At 40.4% G+C, this 20,348-nt stretch overlaps 3 protein-coding genes across 6 annotated transcripts; 2 read left to right on the top strand and 1 right to left on the bottom strand.

The window, feature by feature from the left end:
- Positions 1–916: 916 nt before the first annotated feature.
- Positions 917–9,121, top strand: LOC117542320 (histone H3.3A). Its single transcript, XM_034209912.1, has 5 exons — positions 917–1,071; positions 2,042–2,185; positions 2,685–2,838; positions 3,223–3,352; positions 7,898–9,121. Exons 2-4 carry the CDS (start codon positions 2,058–2,060, stop codon positions 3,349–3,351), a joined length of 411 nt encoding a protein of 136 aa, XP_034065803.1. The 5' UTR covers positions 917–1,071; positions 2,042–2,057; the 3' UTR covers position 3,352; positions 7,898–9,121.
- On the top strand, positions 5,749–8,583 carry LOC117542319 (histone H3.3A). Its single transcript, XM_034209911.1, has 4 exons — positions 5,749–5,885; positions 6,925–7,068; positions 7,230–7,383; positions 7,768–8,583. Exons 2-4 carry the CDS (start codon positions 6,941–6,943, stop codon positions 7,894–7,896), a joined length of 411 nt encoding a protein of 136 aa, XP_034065802.1. The 5' UTR covers positions 5,749–5,885; positions 6,925–6,940; the 3' UTR covers positions 7,897–8,583.
- Positions 9,122–10,125: 1,004 nt separating the features above from the next.
- LOC117542322 lies at positions 10,126–14,673 on the bottom strand. Of its 4 annotated transcripts, none has more exons than XM_034209915.1 (11): positions 14,585–14,660; positions 13,630–14,230; positions 13,111–13,363; positions 12,657–12,989; positions 12,453–12,537; positions 12,246–12,380; positions 11,985–12,142; positions 11,749–11,857; positions 11,071–11,314; positions 10,693–10,849; positions 10,126–10,591 (listed from the first exon to the last, which is right to left on the bottom strand). In XM_034209915.1, exons 6-11 carry the CDS (start codon positions 12,337–12,339, stop codon positions 10,433–10,435), a joined length of 921 nt encoding a protein of 306 aa, XP_034065806.1. In that variant the 5' UTR covers positions 12,340–12,380; positions 12,453–12,537; positions 12,657–12,989; positions 13,111–13,363; positions 13,630–14,230; positions 14,585–14,660; the 3' UTR covers positions 10,126–10,432. The 4 variants fall into 4 exon arrangements, 3 of the variants coding, with proteins under 3 accessions (XP_034065806.1, XP_034065807.1, XP_034065808.1); XM_034209916.1 differs by having other exon boundaries at positions 14,117–14,230; XM_034209917.1 differs by lacking the exon at positions 13,630–14,230 and having other exon boundaries at positions 14,585–14,613.
- Between the last annotated feature and the right edge of the window lie 5,675 nt (positions 14,674–20,348).

Here is a 20,348-nt window from a genome sequence, read left to right as displayed (position 1 = left end):
TTATATGTATAGTTTGTCGTTGGAGCCTGGGAGTTATTGATTTAGTTCTCCACAACTGCAGCACAATAGCATGTTGTGGGAGTTAAAATGAAAACAATTCCCCCCACATTATGTTGGAGTGAAAAAAGTAACAATACTGTCAAACATAAGGAAACATAAAGTATTCTCACTAATTGTGACTTTATAATATTGACGTATTGTCGTCCTAATTCAATTTGTTATAATAGTTGTGTTGTCTTGTTTATGTTTCTCTGCACCGGGGTAGTTTTCTGCAATGTGTTTAAAATGAAAGAGCGCCCCCTGCAGGACTGGCAGTGTAAATACTGCATTTGCTGTCTCCTTGTAAACAAAACATTTCTTATCTGTTTCACATTTTATAACACTATGATATTTTTATTTTTGTGTGAGTACAAAGACAGTTTTCCATTGCACTGAGATAATAGAGTAACACAAGTGTTGTATATGTTTTAAATTACAATTGTGTATAATACTATATCCTTAAAAACTGTGAATATCGTTTAAAAGGTCTGCAAGACTGAAATCCACTTTAATAATATTCGTTTTCTCGGATATTAAAAGTGCTCTGGTTGCTTGTTTTTTCCAAATAAAATAAATCTAATAAAAAACAATAATATAAATTCACAAAAGTGTCAAATTACATAATAAAAAACTGTGAATATAGTTTTAAAAGTCTGCAACAGTGAAATCCACTCTGTTTCTATTCAGTTTCTCTGATATTAAAAGTGTTTTTGGTTGTTTTTGATATTAAATAAAATAAATGCAATTAAAAAACAAATAGTATAACCTAACAAAAGTGTCAAAAATCGGAATAAAGACAACATTTTGCATGATATTGCATGTGAAAGTGACCATGCAACTGTTTACCATGTTGTAGCATGTATGTAATATGTTTGTCCCAGGTGCATCATGGGAAATGTGTCTCCTGTTGCTCTCCTATGTTCTTTTTCCTTTTTTTTCCTCCCTTCATTTTATAGCGAGAAGAACAACGCTTTAGAGACTCAAGAATAAATTCCCATTTTTGACCTGTTATCTTTCACGAAGTTTGCAAAGGTAAGTCTCATCATTTCGATAAAAGTCCAATCTTTCATTTAATGTTGTGTTCTTTTTCGGATGAACGTGTTTTTTCCATTATTTTTGGTGAAAAAGAAAACGCAGAGCAGTCGCTTATTATCTGCCTGTTCGGGGGACCTTAAAAGCACTTGTGATCTCGGTCAAATTTGACTCGGAAATGCGCCTAAAGTGAGGGGTCATCTGACAAAATATTGTTCACCAATTGATCCCCTGACATGTCTACTGTCTTTTACAAAAACTATATTCCACTTTAATGCCGCGGTTTGTATATAATTTCGTCGTTTTTATAACCACCTTCCTCGTTTGGTACAACGATTTTTTTCCTTCCCGTTTACATTCTTCTAGCCAGCCAGCCAGCCATCATCTTTAGGTGTGCTCGTTTGCTGACAGCGGGCAGCCGACGCGGGCGGGAACGCTTGGTTTTCCCTCGTTATAGCTCATTCTGAATAAAATATCAGGCCTTGTGCGCTACCGGGGTGCGCAGTGTAAAGAATCGAACAAACCCACGTCCATTGCGCAAGGGGCGGGATGTTTCTTGCCGTCATCATGCTGTGATTGGTTCGACTTTTATTTGAAATGAAATGATTGGTCTACACATTTGAAATATCCCGCCTCCATGGCTTGTTTACACAATCTGATTGGTTCACATGATAAGAAGGCCTACCATGATTCGACACTATTGCTGTCCTTTTTACGGACGTCATTCATTACATAAGCTGTCTCGGATATAATACATACAACAAATAGACGCTTGTGCTGCTGATGTATGGTTTTATATCCCGCTCTTGCTGATGAGTAGATGTACAATTCTAATTCAATCAAAAATAAAACTGGAAAAGTACATTTGTATCCTTCAAATCCCCTCCCCTTCACACTATTCTTTTGCACATGTGCCTTAAAAATGCATTGTAGTTTATTTACCAAAGCCAACTTTGTCCTGTGCCCTCAGGTGATCTTAAGTAGCCATGGCCCGTACCAAGCAGACCGCCCGTAAGTCCACTGGAGGCAAAGCCCCCCGTAAGCAGCTGGCCACAAAGGCTGCCCGTAAGAGCGCCCCCTCCACTGGTGGGGTCAAGAAGCCCCATCGTTACAGGTGAGAGTCCATACAGTGCCTTTGATTGTGTTGGAAAGATTGGAAAACACAGAGAATGCTTCAGTTTTATGCCCCTTGTTCAATATGTGGATATAAACCAAAACTCAACTGACAGATGGGCACCAATAGTTTTCCTTCAGCCCCAAATAAACTCTTTAGGGATGTATTTTACTTCCGTTTTTATTAACATTTCACTTTTATTAACTTTCTCATAAAACACAATAGGCAATCATTCCGTATTTAGATTGTTATGTGGATTACATTTTGGAAAAATAGATTATTTTCTCACTCAGACTCCTACTAGTAGAGAAAGACTGATACTTGGGTTCAAACACTCAATACCACTCAACAATTTGCAGAGGTGCAAGGTGAAGATGAAAGTGCACACGATTCATATGTTCTGATAAAATCGGAAGGGATAACATAACTTTTTGTAAAAGCAGCTCAGCTTCTCCCTCCTTAAATTGTGCATTTGAACATGTTTTCCTCTGCTCTCCAGGCCCGGTACCGTGGCTCTGCGTGAGATCCGTCGTTACCAGAAGTCCACTGAGCTGCTGATCCGCAAGCTGCCCTTCCAGCGTCTGGTGAGAGAAATCGCCCAGGACTTCAAGACCGATCTGCGTTTCCAGAGTGCTGCCATCGGAGCTCTGCAGGTCAGAAAAACAACCAGATCCATACACTTGACCACTGGCTAATGATTGAGAGGATATTAAACCAGAGACAAAGCGGTGTTATAAAACACTATTAATGGCGTACAAATATACAGTGTCGAACAAATTCATGTCTATCCATATCAGCACTACTATCATACACTTCACTCACTTTTCTCAAACTTGTGACCCAAATTCATGTTAAACAAGTTAACATATTAATATGTAGGGCAACAAATTAGTATACTATACAAAACGCACATTGTGTACCATTCCTTAGTTGCAGGGACTGATGAAAATCAACCATAATACACTTTCAAAAGACCAGCACCAATCATTTAAACGATAATCTTTGCTCTACTGACATCCCTGTCCCCCCCCCTGCAGGAGGCCAGCGAGGCCTACCTGGTGGGTCTGTTTGAGGACACCAACCTGTGCGCCATCCACGCCAAACGTGTCACCATCATGCCCAAAGACATCCAGCTGGCACGTCGTATCCGCGGGGAGCGCGCCTAAAATGTTTTCTGGTTTGTTATATGCTGTCCTCTTGTCCCCTGTCACCACTCTTTTCCTCCCTCTATACTTAGTTGGTAGTTTGGTTTGAGGTCCTATATATATATATCATATGATTGTGATAACCGTAAAATGTGTGATCATGTCTTCTTTGGTGCTACTAGTAGCCGAGTTTCCTTCGAGATATCTTCAAGTTTGTTTAAAACGTTGCATCACTCCTCACTTCTAACTAGCTAGATCACATCAATGTTTGTTATCTCCATGCATCGGGTGTTTTGGCAAGAATAGTTTGCGATATCAAATGTGCACAGGAGATCTCATCAAGGCTAAGACATCTTCATCTTCACACAGACATTTAAATTGATATAATGGGCTTTTCTTTACTTTAAATAGAGATGTGTGGTCAAAGTAGTGATTCTTCTTTCTTTTTTACAACAATGGTGTATTTCTACTGTTAGTGTTTAATGTTTCAAAAAACTATAGTTTGATTCTGGTTGTCAATTAGAAAACGTCATTGTGCTATGATGACACTGCATTTTTGGCAGAATGCAAGCGGCGTATATGTAGCAGACCTATGGTGATCAGACTTTGATTTTCAGCCACGTTATTATGTCCAGGTAATGTTTTGACTTGTTGTTCCTCTCTCAGGTTGATATAACCTATTTTTTTTCTACTGTGTTTTTGATTTATGTTTTCAGGCATTTTTAAGAGCAAAATATTTGTACTCTGGAATTCACATACAAACATAATAAACAGATTTGTGTGGTTAATAAACTGTTTTGTGTGAATATCTACTTTGAAATATCATATTTGAGCTGAAAAACAACACGTCTCTTTCAGCAGCTGTCATTTTTCAAGCAAGGAGATGAATCATTACCTAGAACGATGGTTACAGCAATTCAGTAATATTAGTACGTGTAATTATCATGCATCTTTCTTCGAATAAATGATTCTTGCCAACTTTTTGGAAATAGCATAAAGTAGTTGAGGTAAAAAAAAACAGTCACTTTGTTATTATTATTTAAACAGTATCCCATGAATGTTATGCACTTTGAAATCACCTCTAAACAACCTACATTTTTCTAAAATAGCATTTTTGTAAATAAAATAAAACTATTACATAACCATAACAAACTTCATTATTCTATTTTATTTCTTTATTGTACACATGTTCATGTACAGAGGTGTAGAAATGCAACCTGCCAAAGACAATGATGGTGAACTTCTACACCACCTTTATATTAGATTTTCTTGTTTTAGATTTTATGTATGCACCAAATTCCTCGTATGCGTGAACCTACCTGGCAATAAACCCGTCTCTGATTCTGATGAAACCATACAGTATGCAGACATATGGGTGATTCTCTGAACCGGGTGCATTTTGGGTCTTCGCATTTTTTAAGAAAATACCTTAAAATATTGCATTTTTTATCATAACATCTGGTAGAGGGCTACTTAAACTTTTGAGAAAACACATTTTCCCACCTCAGGCATACAATCCCAATAATTACTAGGAGTTTCCTTCTTACAAAAAGTTGTTTGGAGTTCAACCCCGTCACAGACAACTTGGAGTCTGTGTGAATATGATTCAAAAAGACATTCAAGTTAATTCTTGTTGAACCTTAATCATCAGAAGTCCCTTTTTTAGGATCACCTATGTAAAGTAGATGTTTTCTTTTAAAATACTCACCATTTGACTGGACATAGGAAAACACTAAACCATGTTAAAATGTTATGCATCACATTCTAATAGTTCAATCACTTTAAGGGCTTAATAGCTTTTTTTGCTTTTAACGTGATAAAAAAGGAGATGTTTTGTAAAAATTCAGTCATAAAGTGCAAACAAGTTACTGTAGATACTGACTACATTTTAATATGAAAATGGTATTGTCCATAAACAATAAATAGTTGAATTACATACAGTGTAATATATTCAATCTGCTCCCAACTGAAGCAATACAATAAAAATAGCCTATTTAGTTCAATATTATCTTGTTTTATTCTTAGAAAATTGGCTATTTCATCCCAGGAATTCAATAATACATTGAAACATATTAAGTAAATTAATGTAATCACACTTACTTTGAATATTAAGTTTGAATCTTTCTCTAACAAGTTGTACCAGGTTAGTTCCTTGTAATATCTTGAAATTACACTTCCCTTAGCTTGTTATTAGTAGTGTTTAGCAAGTTGTCCATGCTATCTCCTACGGTTTCACATCACTTTACATAGTTGTTTATTTTCTACTCCTTTTAATTTCTTAATATGAGCAATGCCTTGTTTTATATGCTGCTGTAACGACAAAAATGCCCCAATTTAGGATCGATAAAGTAAATCTGATATTTGTTATTATTATTTGTATATCAAAATCTGACCAAACTAAACAGAAATGTTGACAACACTGTTGCATTGTGGGATATGTGATTGACGCGGCGGCCATTTTCCCGCTGGACGCTGCTTCCCCATTGTGGAAACGAAGAAGAAAATAAGAGACAAGCCAAACATTACTCTCCACTTCTACACACTTTCCCCCCCAGGTAAGCCCCTCAAAATACATCACAGATTTCACTAACGAACTTTGAATTTTTTAAGTTGTGTTTTTATTTCATTACTGGACACATTTAAGGGCGAAAAAGCTCTTATTTTGTCGCATGGGGAAATAACAAACACGGCGTTCGAAGCTACGGTTGAAATGCAGCCGTTTCTTTCCGTTGAGATGCATTTTCAAATTATGCGCCCGTGAGCTCGGTTTTACGCAGCCGTTAGGGACCGTTAACCTCTCATATCCTTATCTATGAGTTCCCTGAAATGTCTTCTGTGTTCTTCTTATATTTCCCGGTACGCTTGCACTGCGGTTTTTAGTAAAATTGAAGTTGTTTACGTGCTACTCCTGTGCACTTCTGCCCTGGGTCTTTATTCCGTTTGCGCATCAAACCGCCGCCATCACCAGAGCGGGGGAGAGGCGGACCTAGCAACAGTGGAAGGCAACTGTTAATCCCGCCTACTTTCTAGACTCTACACGCGGATTGGCTCAAGCGTTGTATTTATAGAAACGTAATGGTTTGTCGGCCAATCGTATCGTCGTTCGTGTTTGATTGACGTCTGTAGGGCCGATTGTTAAAGGGATTGTCATGTGTTTACTTTTTTTACTACGAAAAAAGTAAACTTAAATTAAGTTGCCCGGTACTACTAAAACACGTTTTATATCATGCTTATATTTACGTGCATGGACGGTTAATAATCACGATTTAAGAAGTTACTTTGGTTGGAGTATTAAGCCTACAAAATACAGCAATACACAGAATGATTTACATGCAATCTCTTACCAAATGTTGAATGTCTTTTTCAGTAAACGGGATAAAGACTGAACAAAAAAAATAGATGAATATATAAAATGGGAATAACCTAACATGTGGATACTAAACAAATGTGTAATCTTTCATTCCCCCCCTCTAAAGCTGATATTAAGTATCACCTTTAGACCATCCCCTCCCCTTCACACTATTCTTTTGCACATGTGCCTTAAAAATGCATTGTAGTTTCTTTACCAAAGCCAACTTTGTCCTGTGCCCTCAGGTGATCTTTAGTAGCCATGGCCCGTACCAAGCAGACCGCCCGTAAGTCCACTGGAGGCAAAGCCCCCCGTAAGCAGCTGGCCACAAAGGCTGCCCGTAAGAGCGCCCCCTCCACCGGTGGAGTCAAGAAGCCCCATCGTTACAGGTGAGACTGAATGATATTTAAAGATCAACAACATTATCTTTAGGTGCAAGAAAGTATTCAACCCAAGACTGTAAACACACTGCTTTACATAATTTGATCTAAATGTGTTTGGCATAATAAAGATAACAGTTCACTTAATTTCACGTTTATGTGTTGTGAAGGCCCGGTACCGTGGCTCTGCGTGAGATCCGTCGTTACCAGAAGTCCACTGAGCTGCTGATCCGCAAGCTGCCCTTCCAGCGTCTGGTGAGAGAAATCGCCCAGGACTTCAAGACCGATCTGCGTTTCCAGAGTGCTGCCATCGGAGCTCTGCAGGTCAGAAAAACAACCAGATCCATACACTTGACCACTGGCTAATGATTGAGAGGATATTAAACCAGAGACAAAGCGGTGTTATAAAACACTATTAATGGCGTACAAATATACAGTGTCGAACAAATTCATGTCTATCCATATAAGCACTACTATCATACAATGTTCTGCTAAAAGTAAAGATGTAGTTACAGTTCTTTCCTTACACTTGAGGAGAAATGTTAATATGTAGGAAAAAAAACTATTATTTGATTATTATACTTAAAAACGTAACGTACATTGGGTTCCATGCTTTAGTCGCAGGGACTAATGAAATCAACCATAACCATAAAAGACAAAAACACAATCATCTTTACTCTACTGACATCCCTGTCCCCCCCCCTGCAGGAGGCCAGCGAGGCCTACCTGGTGGGTCTGTTTGAGGACACCAACCTGTGCGCCATCCACGCCAAACGTGTCACCATCATGCCCAAAGACATCCAGCTGGCACGTCGTATCCGCGGGGAGCGCGCCTAAACACTCCTCCTTGTCTTTCTCCTTTTCACCTCTTCCTGCCCTTCCTTCACCAGTCTGCCCCCCTCTCTCTCCCTCTCTCCCTCTCTCTCTCCCTCTCTCCCTCCCTCCCTGTGTTAGTAGTGTGTAGAGGGAAACTGATTATATGATGGATAAAGTGTATAGTCGTGTTTTTCATAGTGCTCTCGGCAGCAGAACTATAGGGTACTCTCTTTTTGTGCATGTACCGACTCTCTGGTGATGAGGTCTCCTGGAGCACACGTCTCCGTTTGCACTGTCTGTGACGCGATGTGATGTGAAGGATGTTTTGTGGATAGAATACGGAAGAAAAATCGAGAACATTGCAAATTCGCTAGGGACAGAGAGGAGGAGGAGAAGATGGGTCTGTGTCTGCTGGGGGTCTCTTCTCTGCAGCAGGGTGCTACATGAACGCTCCCCCCTCCTCTCCTCCTGCGCTCCATCCTCTGCAGGGCGTCAGTCAGGATGGATGATCTGTCCCTGTGTGTGCATGAGCTCTGATCACCACAGCATATTGTATACAACGCATCAGCATATTGCTTTCATTCATCATGTTAGGTTTGATGTTTTCCATCCACATGAGTGTCATGCACAGGATTTATTTTGCCACTTAAAACCAGTTGTTGATGACGTGGAGATGGAACAGAATTAAACACCTACAGAGAACAAAAACCGATTTGAACTGTTTGTTTTTTTCTAGATAAATGTGAACTCCTGTTGGCACCATCCTCTTGTAGACGCTGACAGAAGAGTCAGCTGTTTCTGTGGTGTTCAAATTGGTTTCATCTAATTATTTAAAGCCAAAGCTCAAGTTTGCTCAAACAAATACTTTCGTAGCAGTGTTTTATTTTCTAACAACGGACCTTTTTATAACGAAGGTTTGTAAAGTAAAAACTAAAAAGTTCTCAAAGTGTAAAAACGAATGAAAAAACAGCTGATTAAAATGTGAAACTACTGTAAATCAGTGTTAAATGACAAATAATACAAGTTGTGTTTTCTTCACACGTCCCCTCACTTGATCGTCTGTTTGCGTTTCTCAGGTTGACTCGTCACCTTTTAACTTAATTTGTCTTTTTTTTTTGCTCAATTTGATTTCCTGTTTGTCTTTTATTTTCTTATTTTGAAATGTTGAGAATAATGTTTCAATTAAACAATGTTTGTAATTTCCAGATTTGTCATATAAGGTGGTAATAAATGGATGTTACACACACTCTGTCTCAGTGCTTTACGTGGAAATTCTATCTGTTTTTATCATACCCACTTTTATAATAAGACATATAATGTGCTATCATGAAAGAGTACTACTTACTATAATAGAAAAGTATCAGTAGATGGTTATGATTTTACTAGAAAGAAACAAAAACATCTCTGTTTCCTCACCAGCCTCAAAGTCAGCTGAGTCTTGAAAAGTATTAAAAGTTGATAAATCAATTTAGCGAAAATGAAGGCTATTAAAAAGTATTGAACGGCATTTTCCAAGGTGTTACATTTTGTAGCTTGTTTTCAATAAGTATATAAATTGTCCAACGAGGTTGTATTCTACAGTCTGCCTGAATGTAATCATTGCGTAGGTGCTGGACTGGCCATCTGGCATACCGGGCATTTTCCCGGTGAGCCGACGTGCCTTTTGGGCCGACACGTCATTTTTTTTTTTTCTGAAGTCCCGGCCCATAAGACGGGTAGATTGGCCCTCTGTTTAAATGTTTTTAGTAATTGACACTGGGCCGGCCCAATCAAATCTTTAATCACCTCCCCCTTTGGCCGCTCGGTGTGCATCATTAAATCACGCCCCCAGGAGGTGAGCCGGCCGTTGAAGCCAAACGGCCTTTTTTTTCGAGAAAAAAAAAAGTTCGAGTTAGAAATGGCGAAGGCCAAGCGAAAAGGGGGAGCAGAAAAATTGCGGGCAAGAAAAAAGCAGGCCCTTTTGCTGATGCTGCCGCTTGTGCCAACAATAACCGACATGTTTACAGGGCTACCAAGTTTCAGTAAAAAGTAGGAGTGAGACTTTTGGGGTTGATGCGTTCGACGGCGATTTTTTTGGGCCTTTTTTAACGTTGATTTAGAGGAATATCTCAATTTAAATTAACATTAAGACTGTTGTGATGTCTTCACCCCCATGCCAGCTGCTCTCCCTGCACTGTCGGCCTCCTCATGCTTATATAGTGTTAATAATTGACCAGCACAAGTAGAAATGAAAACAATTGTAACAAGAAAAAGTTTAACAAATAAAATACATTTATTTATAAAATGTCAATATAATGAAACAATATCAGCCTTTTAAGAACCAATAGCAGCCTTTTCCTTTAGTGCATTTTTTCTTTAAGTGTAACAACATTAGAACCAGAATAATATATATATAATATATATTATAAAAAAATAAAGTGCATGTCTTTGTTTATGTTTTTTTCTTTTACATGACATGTCTCATGTTGTAGGTGTTTGTGGCCAATGTTGATGCCTTGATGACAGAGGGAGGGGGCTCCCATTTGAAACACTGGCTCAAGGTTTGCCATCTTCACAGTCATGATGGATGACAGAGTTCCATCAAGAGCCAAACTGTTTTGGTTTTGTTCAGTCCCACCACAGAGAACACTCGTTCAGCATCAGCATTTGAATGCGGAAGTACCAACACCAACTTGGCAATACGAGAGAGCCTCCCAAATCTGCTCATCCCGGTCACCTTTGAAAAATGTAGGAAGCCTAATTACTCTCAAGTATATTTGTATAGAATTAAGTTGATTACGTCAATGGGTATTTCAAAGGGTGCAGAATAATTCTTACCTTATTCTTCATTGATGCCATGTTCCCCCAAAAGTTCTCTATGTCGAACGTGGCTGGGTCTTCGGGCATGGCAATGTCCATGGACTGGTAGTCCAGAAACTCCTCACCCAGTTTGTCACGCTCGTCAGGTCCGTTGTATGGGAGAAGTTCAGGAAACCTAAAAAGAACACAATGTGCACTGATCTGGTCAAGTAATGTAGCTGAAACAGGTTGTTTTTCAGATGTGGTCATTAAACTTTACAATCTATTAAGAAAATGTTAAGAAAATGTGACAAGAGCCAACAGTCTTTAACCTGCTCTACTTATTAAGTATATTGAGATAACTTGTGTTGTATAGGCACTATAGATAAATGTACTTGACTTGATACCCCAACTAACCTGTCGACAAAGTACAAGGCGTCTTCCACTCCACACTCTACCCTCTGCTGGACATCCAGAAACATGGCATGTTTTATGAGGGGCTCTCTCATGGGGAGTTTCTTCATGGCATACTCCACAGCCCTCACCAGAAACGCCACTGCTGCCTGCTGGAACCTCTGCACTTGCTGCGGTGTAATGTCTCCTGCATCAAGGAGCCTGTTGAGTGTACCTCGAGTAGTGAAGCCGATCACCAGCTTTTCTCCTATGAGAGACACAATAAATCAACAACGTCACAGAGGTCATTAAGGTGCTGTATGCGATTCTGGAGAAAGATTGATGCAATATGTTCTCATTCCCAACACCAACATGTCAGTATGAGACTGGGAATAAGACCGGTGTTGAGTCACTTTAGCAATCATCAACAACCACAATAGCTAACTTGAAAGCACCCCTTTAAGTATCTTCATCACATCAGTGACACAAGGTACAGTCACTCATTTGGGCTAAAAGGATAACATAAAAAAGTCCTGTGGACTTGTTTCCATTGTGGTCCTATGTGTGTGATGAGATGAGATTATCAAACTCATAACTTGTCTGCACAAGCAGCCCTCTAACAAACACAAACAGTATTATGTGAGTGAGATCAGTGAGTGGATAGTGTATGTGCATCTGCTGATGTGAAACTTGGAGGATTACCTGGCAGTTGGTTTGATGGGTCCTTATAGAGGATTTCATGCAGTTCCTGGTGCTGCAGTGCTGCGGGCTTCAGAAACTTTGAAAGCAACTTGCGGATGAAACTCCGTATCTACAAATTTGTATTTCAGAAAAGATTTTCAAAATTAAATTTAATCTAGAAGTAGAGTGCTAATGAAAAAAGGAACAAACATAGTACATTATTACTAGCATACTGTATCCCAACCTTCCCAATTTACCTCATCATGTAGAAGGAAGATGGAGGACTTCTCTCTCTGGAGGAGGAGGTTGAAGGTGGAGAAGACTGGCAACGTTGCTTGATAGAACAGCAGGTACACCTCTGTCATTGGGTTAGAGAATGCTTCCAACAGCCTCCTGAACCTTGGTTGTTTCTCATCTGTGAATAAAAAAAACACAGGTTGTGCATACTACATACATTTACTTTTCAGTCTGTTATAATAATCGTTCGTTCATTTGGATCATTGAAATATAATGCCTACCTGATGACTTGAAGTAGCTGGCCAGTGGCTCATACTGCTGCAGGATACGAGTCAAACACCTCTCCAGGCTCAACCATCGAATGGAAACGTGCATAAGTATTTCTAAATACTCGCTTCCATGGAGCTCACAGAATTCTATGACAAGAATGGAACATCTTAATTTCAATTTAATCTAACTCTTCTGCATTTCATTTGGACTGCAAATACCTGTCAGGTAACCTTTACGATTGGTGCTTCCTTTAAACCAGTATCCCACATCCACAGTCAGATCCTCTGGATCAAATCCACACACCTGCAATACATGATGATTTATAATCACATGACACCACAGCATAACAAACAACCTGTTAGACTTGACATTAGGCATAAAGGATACGGTTGGTCATAGAAATCATACATGATTCAACTCACCTCCAAAAAGCCCAGGCCAGCCTGTTTGGCAGTGTTGTGGATGACGTGACAGGGGCACCCATGGATGTAGATGCTGCCATGTTCTTTAAGAATTCTGGATGCGATGGAATTTCTTGCTCCTGTATTGACAGGTGCATTATCAACAGACAGACTCACACAGTTTCTCCATGGTATGGCGTTTTTTTTGCAAGGCCTCGTCCATCTTCTGGTATATCACTTCAGCTGTGCCGCAGCTTGGCCCGCTGGTGGGGCACATATCCAGAAACCTGTGGACAACTTTACTGGTGGAACTGTCATATACCCGCACAGTGAGTGGGTTCATCTTCTCTCTTCCTGCAACGATATGGTACATATATGTCATATTAAGGTACACATCAGACTGAAATTGTTTGTGTGTTCTGTGGTTAATAATATATCTAAAATGGGTGCTGGAAAGTGTGGAAAGTGTAATGACCTGTATCATTTGATCCATCTGTGATTAATGTGAAAGGATTGGTCCTCATCTTCATGACCAGTTCCTTTCTAAAATGTGAGGCCACTGCTTCATTTATTATGCACGATGTTTTTGTGCGGGCGCACTTGTAGTTCTGTGCAGTAGGGGAATCTTTGAAGCATTCTTTTAGCAATGGGCTGAAGTGATCTGCTACTGCAAACGGCACATTGTGTTCGACCATTGACACTGCCACCTTTACCTCAGCTCTCCTTGTCTGCAACAGAAAGGGGGTCATCAAAGAGCAAATCATGTAAAAACATTCCATAAAACATTAAGTGTTTTTGGATTGAATAAATGCATTTATTGCCGACTCAAGGTCCCTAGAAACACACAATTACATACAACAATAAACATAAATAAAAACAGTCCAAATTAACATGTTAGACAAGGCATTTGTGACAGTTTGTTTCATTTACTATTATTTATGCTGATATAACCTACAAGTGCAATTCAGCCACTGCCACTGTTCATAATATATACCTTGGCCTCTTGTGCTGTCATGCCACCAACAGAGACTGGGGCATAATACGGTGCAATCGTGGTTGTTGACTGTATTGCCTGTTCTTTGGCACGATGCCCTTTGCTTTTCATATGCCTGATGACATCTGCCTTTCCTTGATGGGCACAGCTGTTCTCATGTCTGCATATAGAGCACCAATAGTAGGAGGTGGTGGTGCCTATAGTGATGAATGGCCATTCTGCTGTCCACTCCCTTTTAAAAGTGCACCTGTAGGTGGCTGCTCCACTTTTAACACTCTGCTTTTTCCCTGTTTCTACTCTCATCTCCACCGTTTCCTCTGCTGGCTCTTCTGTCTCATCCTCTGTGTCCTCTGGAGCCTTAATCCCTTCTACATCATCATCTTCTGTCTCCTCTGCAGTCTCATTCTCTGTGCCCTTTGGACACTCATGTTCCTCCGCTCTGTCATTCACTGATAGATCCAAAGCCTCCTCCACTGTTTCCTCTGACCTGGCAAGTTTGGCAGGGGGTGGTTGACCCTCCACTGCCCAGAATGACAGCAGATCTCTCTGCTTCTTCTTCTTCTTCTTCTTCTTCTTATCTGACATCTTTCAGACTTTCAAACTAACAGACAAACATCAGACAGAAATCGAAGTACAGTTAAGGAATGAATGATCCAGTCTTAAAAGATAGCTACATGTTACTGTTTGATTGATTGAATATTTTATTAGACAGAAATGCAAACAACACAGGTACAGTAGTGTAAATTCCCTTAGCTCATAGCAAGCATCGCTCACACACGCGTGATGATTTAAATGTTAACTAACACGGCTATAAGTCACGGTTGTTTGTTATTAAACAACCTGCCACACTGCTCACCAGCAGCGTGTGTAACGCTCACGTAGTCAGACCCACCGTTGACTTAATACAAATAAAAATATTATGTGTTTGTAAAATTAAAATGAAGTGATTACCTACCGTTTGACCTCCCGCTTCAGATGAAAATGGGTTCTTCATAGGATAGAGACCATAGACTGTATATATAAAGATAGAGACCAGACGCAATGACCCGCCCTAAGCTGCCTCTGATTGGTTTGTATACGTGGTGCCTTTCTCGGTCAGCCAATCGTGGGCAGAATAGGGCGGGCTCACCCTATCCCTGACTCGAACTACGGCAAACCTCAAGCAACAAGTTATGGAAATATATTATTAAATAAAAAAATAATTATAAAGTAGTGAGAGGGGGGAACAAGCGTGTGAAATGGCAAGTGTGGCGTGAGGCGTGTGAAGAGGTTAAATTGCGTGACTCTCACTCTCAAAGGGTGAGATTTGGCAGCTCTGTGTTTAGTACAGGTGCAGGTCCATCTTCTTCTAACCCGTGGCCGATATTGGTGGTGAGGAAGATGAGGGAGAGAGATCAGCGCGAGTGGGGAGAGCGAGGAGAACTCGCGGTAAGCAGAAGCTAAGAAAATTAGGAAAATATTATTATTAAGGTTATGATACTCTGTAGTTCTGGAACCCATTAATATCCCTTTGATGAAGCACTAAGAAGACAAATATTATAAGAGAAACATTCTTTAGCCTACAAGCTAGTAAGCTGTCTTTTTTAGGTTTTCGCTGGCAAGTTAAAATATAGCTTAATGGGACTCTGATACGTTGTCTCATTGAAAGTTAACCAACATTCATGAACAATTACTGTCAGCTGGCAGCTTGTTTTGTTTATTTACTTATTTGGTTATAAGGGCAACAGTGCTCTTTTGGGACCTGAAAAATCTTTGTATAGTCAGCTTTTTGTGGTAGTTTTGATTGACAATATATAGAATGAATAATATAGAAATAGATAAAAAATTGAGGCACACATGTCGTTTTGACCATTAACCATGGTATTGTTATGTCAATGCCTATTTGTATGGACCTCTATCAGGGAATCCATTCATTCTGTATCATTGTGTTGAGCCAGGTAGCATCCCCAGAGTGAGGAGAGCAAAGAGCAGGAGGACATAGATTACTTTGCCCGCCCCGAGCCATCTATGTTACAGATTTTTTTAGAACAGCACCCACAACAACATACCAGAAATCCAGTTGTGCAGAAGGTATTCACCTGTAAAGATGGCACCAGCAGAAAGTGGCTTACATATTGCAAGGGACGTCATATGTTGTTTTGTTTTGTATGTCTGGCATTTGGGAAGAGGACTGACACTGGCACATTTATAACTGGAATGTCAGATTGGAGGCACGCACACCAGCGTACAGAGGAGCACGAAAAGAGCATTACACATTCAACCTGTGCTGAAGCTTTTTTCTTACGATGCTCTAAAGCAGACATCGAAAGCATGTTTGCTGGCAGTCAGATGTCTGCTCATAGGGAACAAGTCCGAAAGAGACGTCAGGTTTTGGAGCGTGTGGTGGATGTGGTGAAAGTGCAGGCAGGTGGAGAATGAGGGAGCATATATGCTAGCTTACAACACCGTGGACCACGGTAACTTTTTGGAGCTCATCCTTTTATTAGGAAAGTATGATGTCTGCTTAAAAGAGCATCTGGATGATTGCGTAGAGAAGAGCAAGAAATTGCACCAATCCAGTGGAACAAAAGGTAGAGGGTCTCTCATCACCCTACTCTCCAAAACTACTGTTAACTCCATAATAGAAACTGTTGGTAGTCTAATCAAAGAAAGTATCTCCAGTGATGTCCAGAAGGCTGGAATGTTTTCTGTTCAGCTGGACACAACACAAGACAGAACTTCTCAGGATCAGTGTTCAGTAATCTTAAGATATGTCAATGAGACTGTGCAAGAGAGGCTTGTGGCTTTAGTGAAGTGCCACGCATCCACCGGACAATACTTTGTGAACTTGCTCTCAGAGGTCTTAGAGCATCTGAAACTGGACAAGGGCATGTGTATAGGTAATGCAACAGATGGAGCATCCAATATGCAAGGCCGGTACAAAGGATTTTCTGCACTGATGACCTCCCAGTCACCCACTCATGTCCATGTGTGGTGCTATGCTCATGTTCTTAATCTTGTCCTGGCTGAAACTACCCAAACTGTCATCGAATGTGGAACACTTTTCAACCTAATCAATGACATAGCAGTGTTTATCAGGGAGTCATATCAGAGGGTCAATCTGTGGGAGAAACAAGCCCAAGAAAAGATGCCGTCGACTCATCCTGTAGACTCATCTGGTCCTATCTCTATTGTGTTGTCATAGAAAGGGGAGGCAGGGCACTATAGGGTCCCCCCCCCCCTAAATTCACTAGAAGTCATCATTTAAGGGGTTATTTTTTAAAACCTTTCTTCTGGGGGGGGCATACCCCCCCAGACATTACATTACATTGCATTTAGCTGAGGATTTTATCCAAAGCGACTTACAATAAGTCCGTTCCACCAGGAAGACACAACCTTGAAGAAAACAGAATCATATAAGTACATCAGGTTTCATAGAGCCAAACATTTCAAGTGCTACTCAACTGGCTTTAGATAAGCCAGTCCTTTATTAGTATATAAGTGCTTTGTTAGTAATTCTATCTCTCGAAGTGGAGTCGAAAGAGATGAGTTTTCAGTCTGGAAGATGTGTAGGCTTTCTGCTGTCTTGATTTCAATGGAGAGCTCATTCCACCATTTTGGAGCCAGGATAGCAAACCCACGTGTTTTTGCTGAAGGGAACTTGGGTTGGCCTACCTGCCTGTCAGCCTTCCATCTGTGCACAAACTTATCTCGTGCCCTCATTGGTCATGTGCGCGTTCGTGTGTGTTGGAGGAGTGGCTCTGTAAGGAAGTCTGAAGTTGGTGCATCATGGCATGTGGCTCATTAAAAAATAAGTACAGCTATTATCTCCCTCTTGTATAACTGGTCGGCCCCACCTGCAGCAGGTAAACCAGGGTTGCCAACTCTCACGCATCTAGCGTGTGACACACGCTTTCACTCTCAATCTCACGCTCTCACGCTGCCCAAACTATTCTCACGCCAAAAACAAGATGAACCGGTGATCGTCTTTGGTTGGTTATTTACAATGTTGAGTTGACAGCTGCTCAAGCTGTTGATCCGCTCCCTCCCCGCCTCCACCACCATCAGACCCCCCTGCTCGGTCACTGTTCGCTTTGTGAGAGGGTTTGAAGGTCTAATTTCTAATGATTGATAGTTACACATACTTGTTGTATGTATTAGTTTAGTTTGCCCATGGTGTGTAAAAAGGATAATAATAGCGGTTTTTTAAATTATACTGAGTTATTCTTCTTGTCAGGAACCGCTACTATTTGTTTGTTTTATGGATTTGGGCCGGTCTGGGTCTAAATGCCAGGGCCGATTTGCTGTCCCAGTCCAGAACCTGCGTATGTGTGTAGTGTGATTCTGTGTAGTTTATTTATGGCCTCCCGTTGGGTTTGACGTCATCTGAACAGGACATCGCGCGCTCACTGCTTGATAGCGAGCGAAGGTCCGTTTACGCCGGTTGCTAAGCAACATCGTTATGGGGAAATGCAAGTTTGCGTCCAAATGGTTGGAAGATAAGGAGGAAGGACAATCGATACTGTATATAGTAAATGTGAGGTAAAGTGTGTCGCCAAGGTAACCGGTTAAAACTCGAAGTGGCGATGAGGTCTTAAAATGTATGGAAAGGGTCTTAAAAAAGGTCTTAAAAGGTATTACATTTGACTTCAGGATTCCTGCATATACCCTGTAACAATATAAAGCTGAAACAATTTGTAATTCTGTTTTAATTTTTGTTTAAAAAAAAATTAAACGCATTTCTTGTTAGTTGTTACAAAAAGGCAGAGGTTTTTATTTGTATATTCTGTCATCGCCGAAGAAATGCTAAAAGCCTGCACATGTTGACAATGATCAACCTCTCCCAGATTGTCAAGATACAATGAAATAAAGCATGGTTTGACCCCTCTACTATGTCCTTAAATATTCAATCATCCTAGACAGATCAATGCTTTTTTCTTTTACCTATATAAAGTTCCCCCACTAGATGGCAGTAGAGCTTTTTGCATGTTGTGTAATATCTACTGCATACTGACAAATGAAGCTCCTACTGATATTACATTGGGCTTCAGCTTTAGTTTCCATCCCTGTGGCTTTGCTTTTCTCCTTCTAAAAATATACATACACTTACAGGTATTATTATACATTGCTCTTTTGTTATTCTACTAACTCTTAACAATTCATCTACTTTTACATGTCAAATAACATGTCAAGTATGAACAGGAATTCTGCTCTTTACAGTTGTTTTGTCTGATGATACATAGAAGTGATTGATTTCTGTCTGGAAAGTTGTTATGTACTGTAGGAGCAGACACAATAGTGGTGGCTTAAAGCCCACCTCTGCTCCGCGCCGTCCTTTAGATGAGCCTGGTCAGATTTAATAAAAGAAGGAGTTCAAAACACCGGCATAAAAGTTATAACAATAATCTGATTTTAATACAGTAAAAAACACAATACGAAATACAGAGTGCCCTGAAACACAGCACTCCGGGCTCCCCGCTCCACTGCCGTGCGATACAGATATCGGGACCAGCCAGTCAGAAACAGGGAGCATTTTGCATGAAGAAACAACAGTATATATGGACATATTTGGGGCGGAAATGTGTGTCGGCTCTTCCGTCCCATTTGACTCCTAAGGTGTTCTTACTGGTTGGATTCACTTTGGGTCGGGCCCAATGCAGCGAATCAGAGTTCTGGGAAAAAGTATTTTTCTTCTGAACAGAGCGTGACAGCCTCGGAACTATACAAGTTCAGAATCACTTTTTATCTTATACCTGGGTTAACTCCTTTACTTTCCCAAGAAAGATTTCACACAAACTATTCCTTCCCAAACAATCAAACATTGTACACAGATATATTGGTATCAAACATTGTACACAGATATATTGGTATCAAACATTGTGCTTGAGATTATATTGGCCCCCAGAAAGAACCTTGAAAAGAACGTGTGTGTGTGTGTGTGTGTGTGTGTGTGTGTGTGTGAGGAGGTGTGTGTGTGTGTGTGTGTTGATATCTGGGTCAGGAAGTGTATGTGTGTGTGTCTGCTGATGGGAGGAAGTGTATGTGTGTGTGTCAGGGTCTCTGGGTTATGGAGTGTAAGTAAGAAGGTTTATATATATAGGATTACTTTAAAACAGTCCCAAATAATACATGTTCACTTCAATACAGTTCAAGATAATACCTGTTTACTTTAATACAGTTTAGAACAATATCTGTTTGCTTTAGTACCCATCTTCAACACAAACACACACACACACATTTGTGACACACCAGCATTACAATTAATATCCTTCTGTAGCTCTACATCATTCCCTTCATCAGTGTTTCATCTCATCCTTCTACTTCCTTGATTAAAAGGGGATAAAGCCCTCGGCCATATTCATTACAATGAAACACACACACACACACACACACACACACACACACACACACACACACACACACACACACACACACACACACACACACACACACACACACACACACACACACACACACACACACACACACACACACACACGTATACTAATGTCACTGTGGCCTCGAGTATACTCATTACAATGAAATACACATAGACACACACACACACACACACACACACACACACACACACACTCACACACACACACACACACACACACACACACACCACACACACACACACACACACACACACACACACACACACGCACACACACACACACACACACACACACGTATACTAATGTCACTGTGGCCTCGAGTATACTCATTACAATGAA

The sequence above is a fragment of the Gymnodraco acuticeps genome, unplaced genomic scaffold (genome assembly GCF_902827175.1).
Source record: "Gymnodraco acuticeps unplaced genomic scaffold, fGymAcu1.1, whole genome shotgun sequence".
Classification (NCBI taxonomy): Eukaryota; Metazoa; Chordata; class Actinopteri; order Perciformes; family Bathydraconidae; genus Gymnodraco; species Gymnodraco acuticeps.
The sequence above is the reverse complement of the archived record's forward strand: the minus strand, read 5'-3'. Positions and strand labels throughout refer to the sequence as shown.

What these genes read in the sequence shown, in the direction of transcription:
- LOC117542320 (XM_034209912.1), top strand. Translation starts at nt 2,058, where the DNA reads ATGGCCCGTACCAAGCAGACCGCCCGTAAGTCCACTGGAGGCAAAGCC. An exon ending in AAGAAGCCCCATCGTTACAG is followed by an intron (nt 2,186 to 2,684) that starts GTGAGAGTCCAT and finishes TCTGCTCTCCAG; the next exon opens with GCCCGGTACCGTGGCTCTGC. An exon ending in CTGCCATCGGAGCTCTGCAG is followed by an intron (nt 2,839 to 3,222) that starts GTCAGAAAAACA and finishes CCCCCCCTGCAG; the next exon opens with GAGGCCAGCGAGGCCTACCT.
- LOC117542319 (XM_034209911.1), top strand. Translation starts at nt 6,941, where the DNA reads ATGGCCCGTACCAAGCAGACCGCCCGTAAGTCCACTGGAGGCAAAGCC. An exon ending in AAGAAGCCCCATCGTTACAG is followed by an intron (nt 7,069 to 7,229) that starts GTGAGACTGAAT and finishes TGTGTTGTGAAG; the next exon opens with GCCCGGTACCGTGGCTCTGC. An exon ending in CTGCCATCGGAGCTCTGCAG is followed by an intron (nt 7,384 to 7,767) that starts GTCAGAAAAACA and finishes CCCCCCCTGCAG; the next exon opens with GAGGCCAGCGAGGCCTACCT.
- LOC117542322 (XM_034209915.1), bottom strand. Translation starts at nt 12,339, where the DNA reads ATGCACGTTTCCATTCGATGGTTGAGCCTGGAGAGGTGTTTGACTCGT. An exon ending in GCCTTGTACTTTGTCGACAG is followed by an intron (nt 10,850 to 11,070) that starts GTTAGTTGGGGT and finishes TGTTCTTTTTAG; the next exon opens with GTTTCCTGAACTTCTCCCAT. An exon ending in TGGCATCAATGAAGAATAAG is followed by an intron (nt 10,592 to 10,692) that starts GTAAGAATTATT and finishes CATTTTTCAAAG; the next exon opens with GTGACCGGGATGAGCAGATT.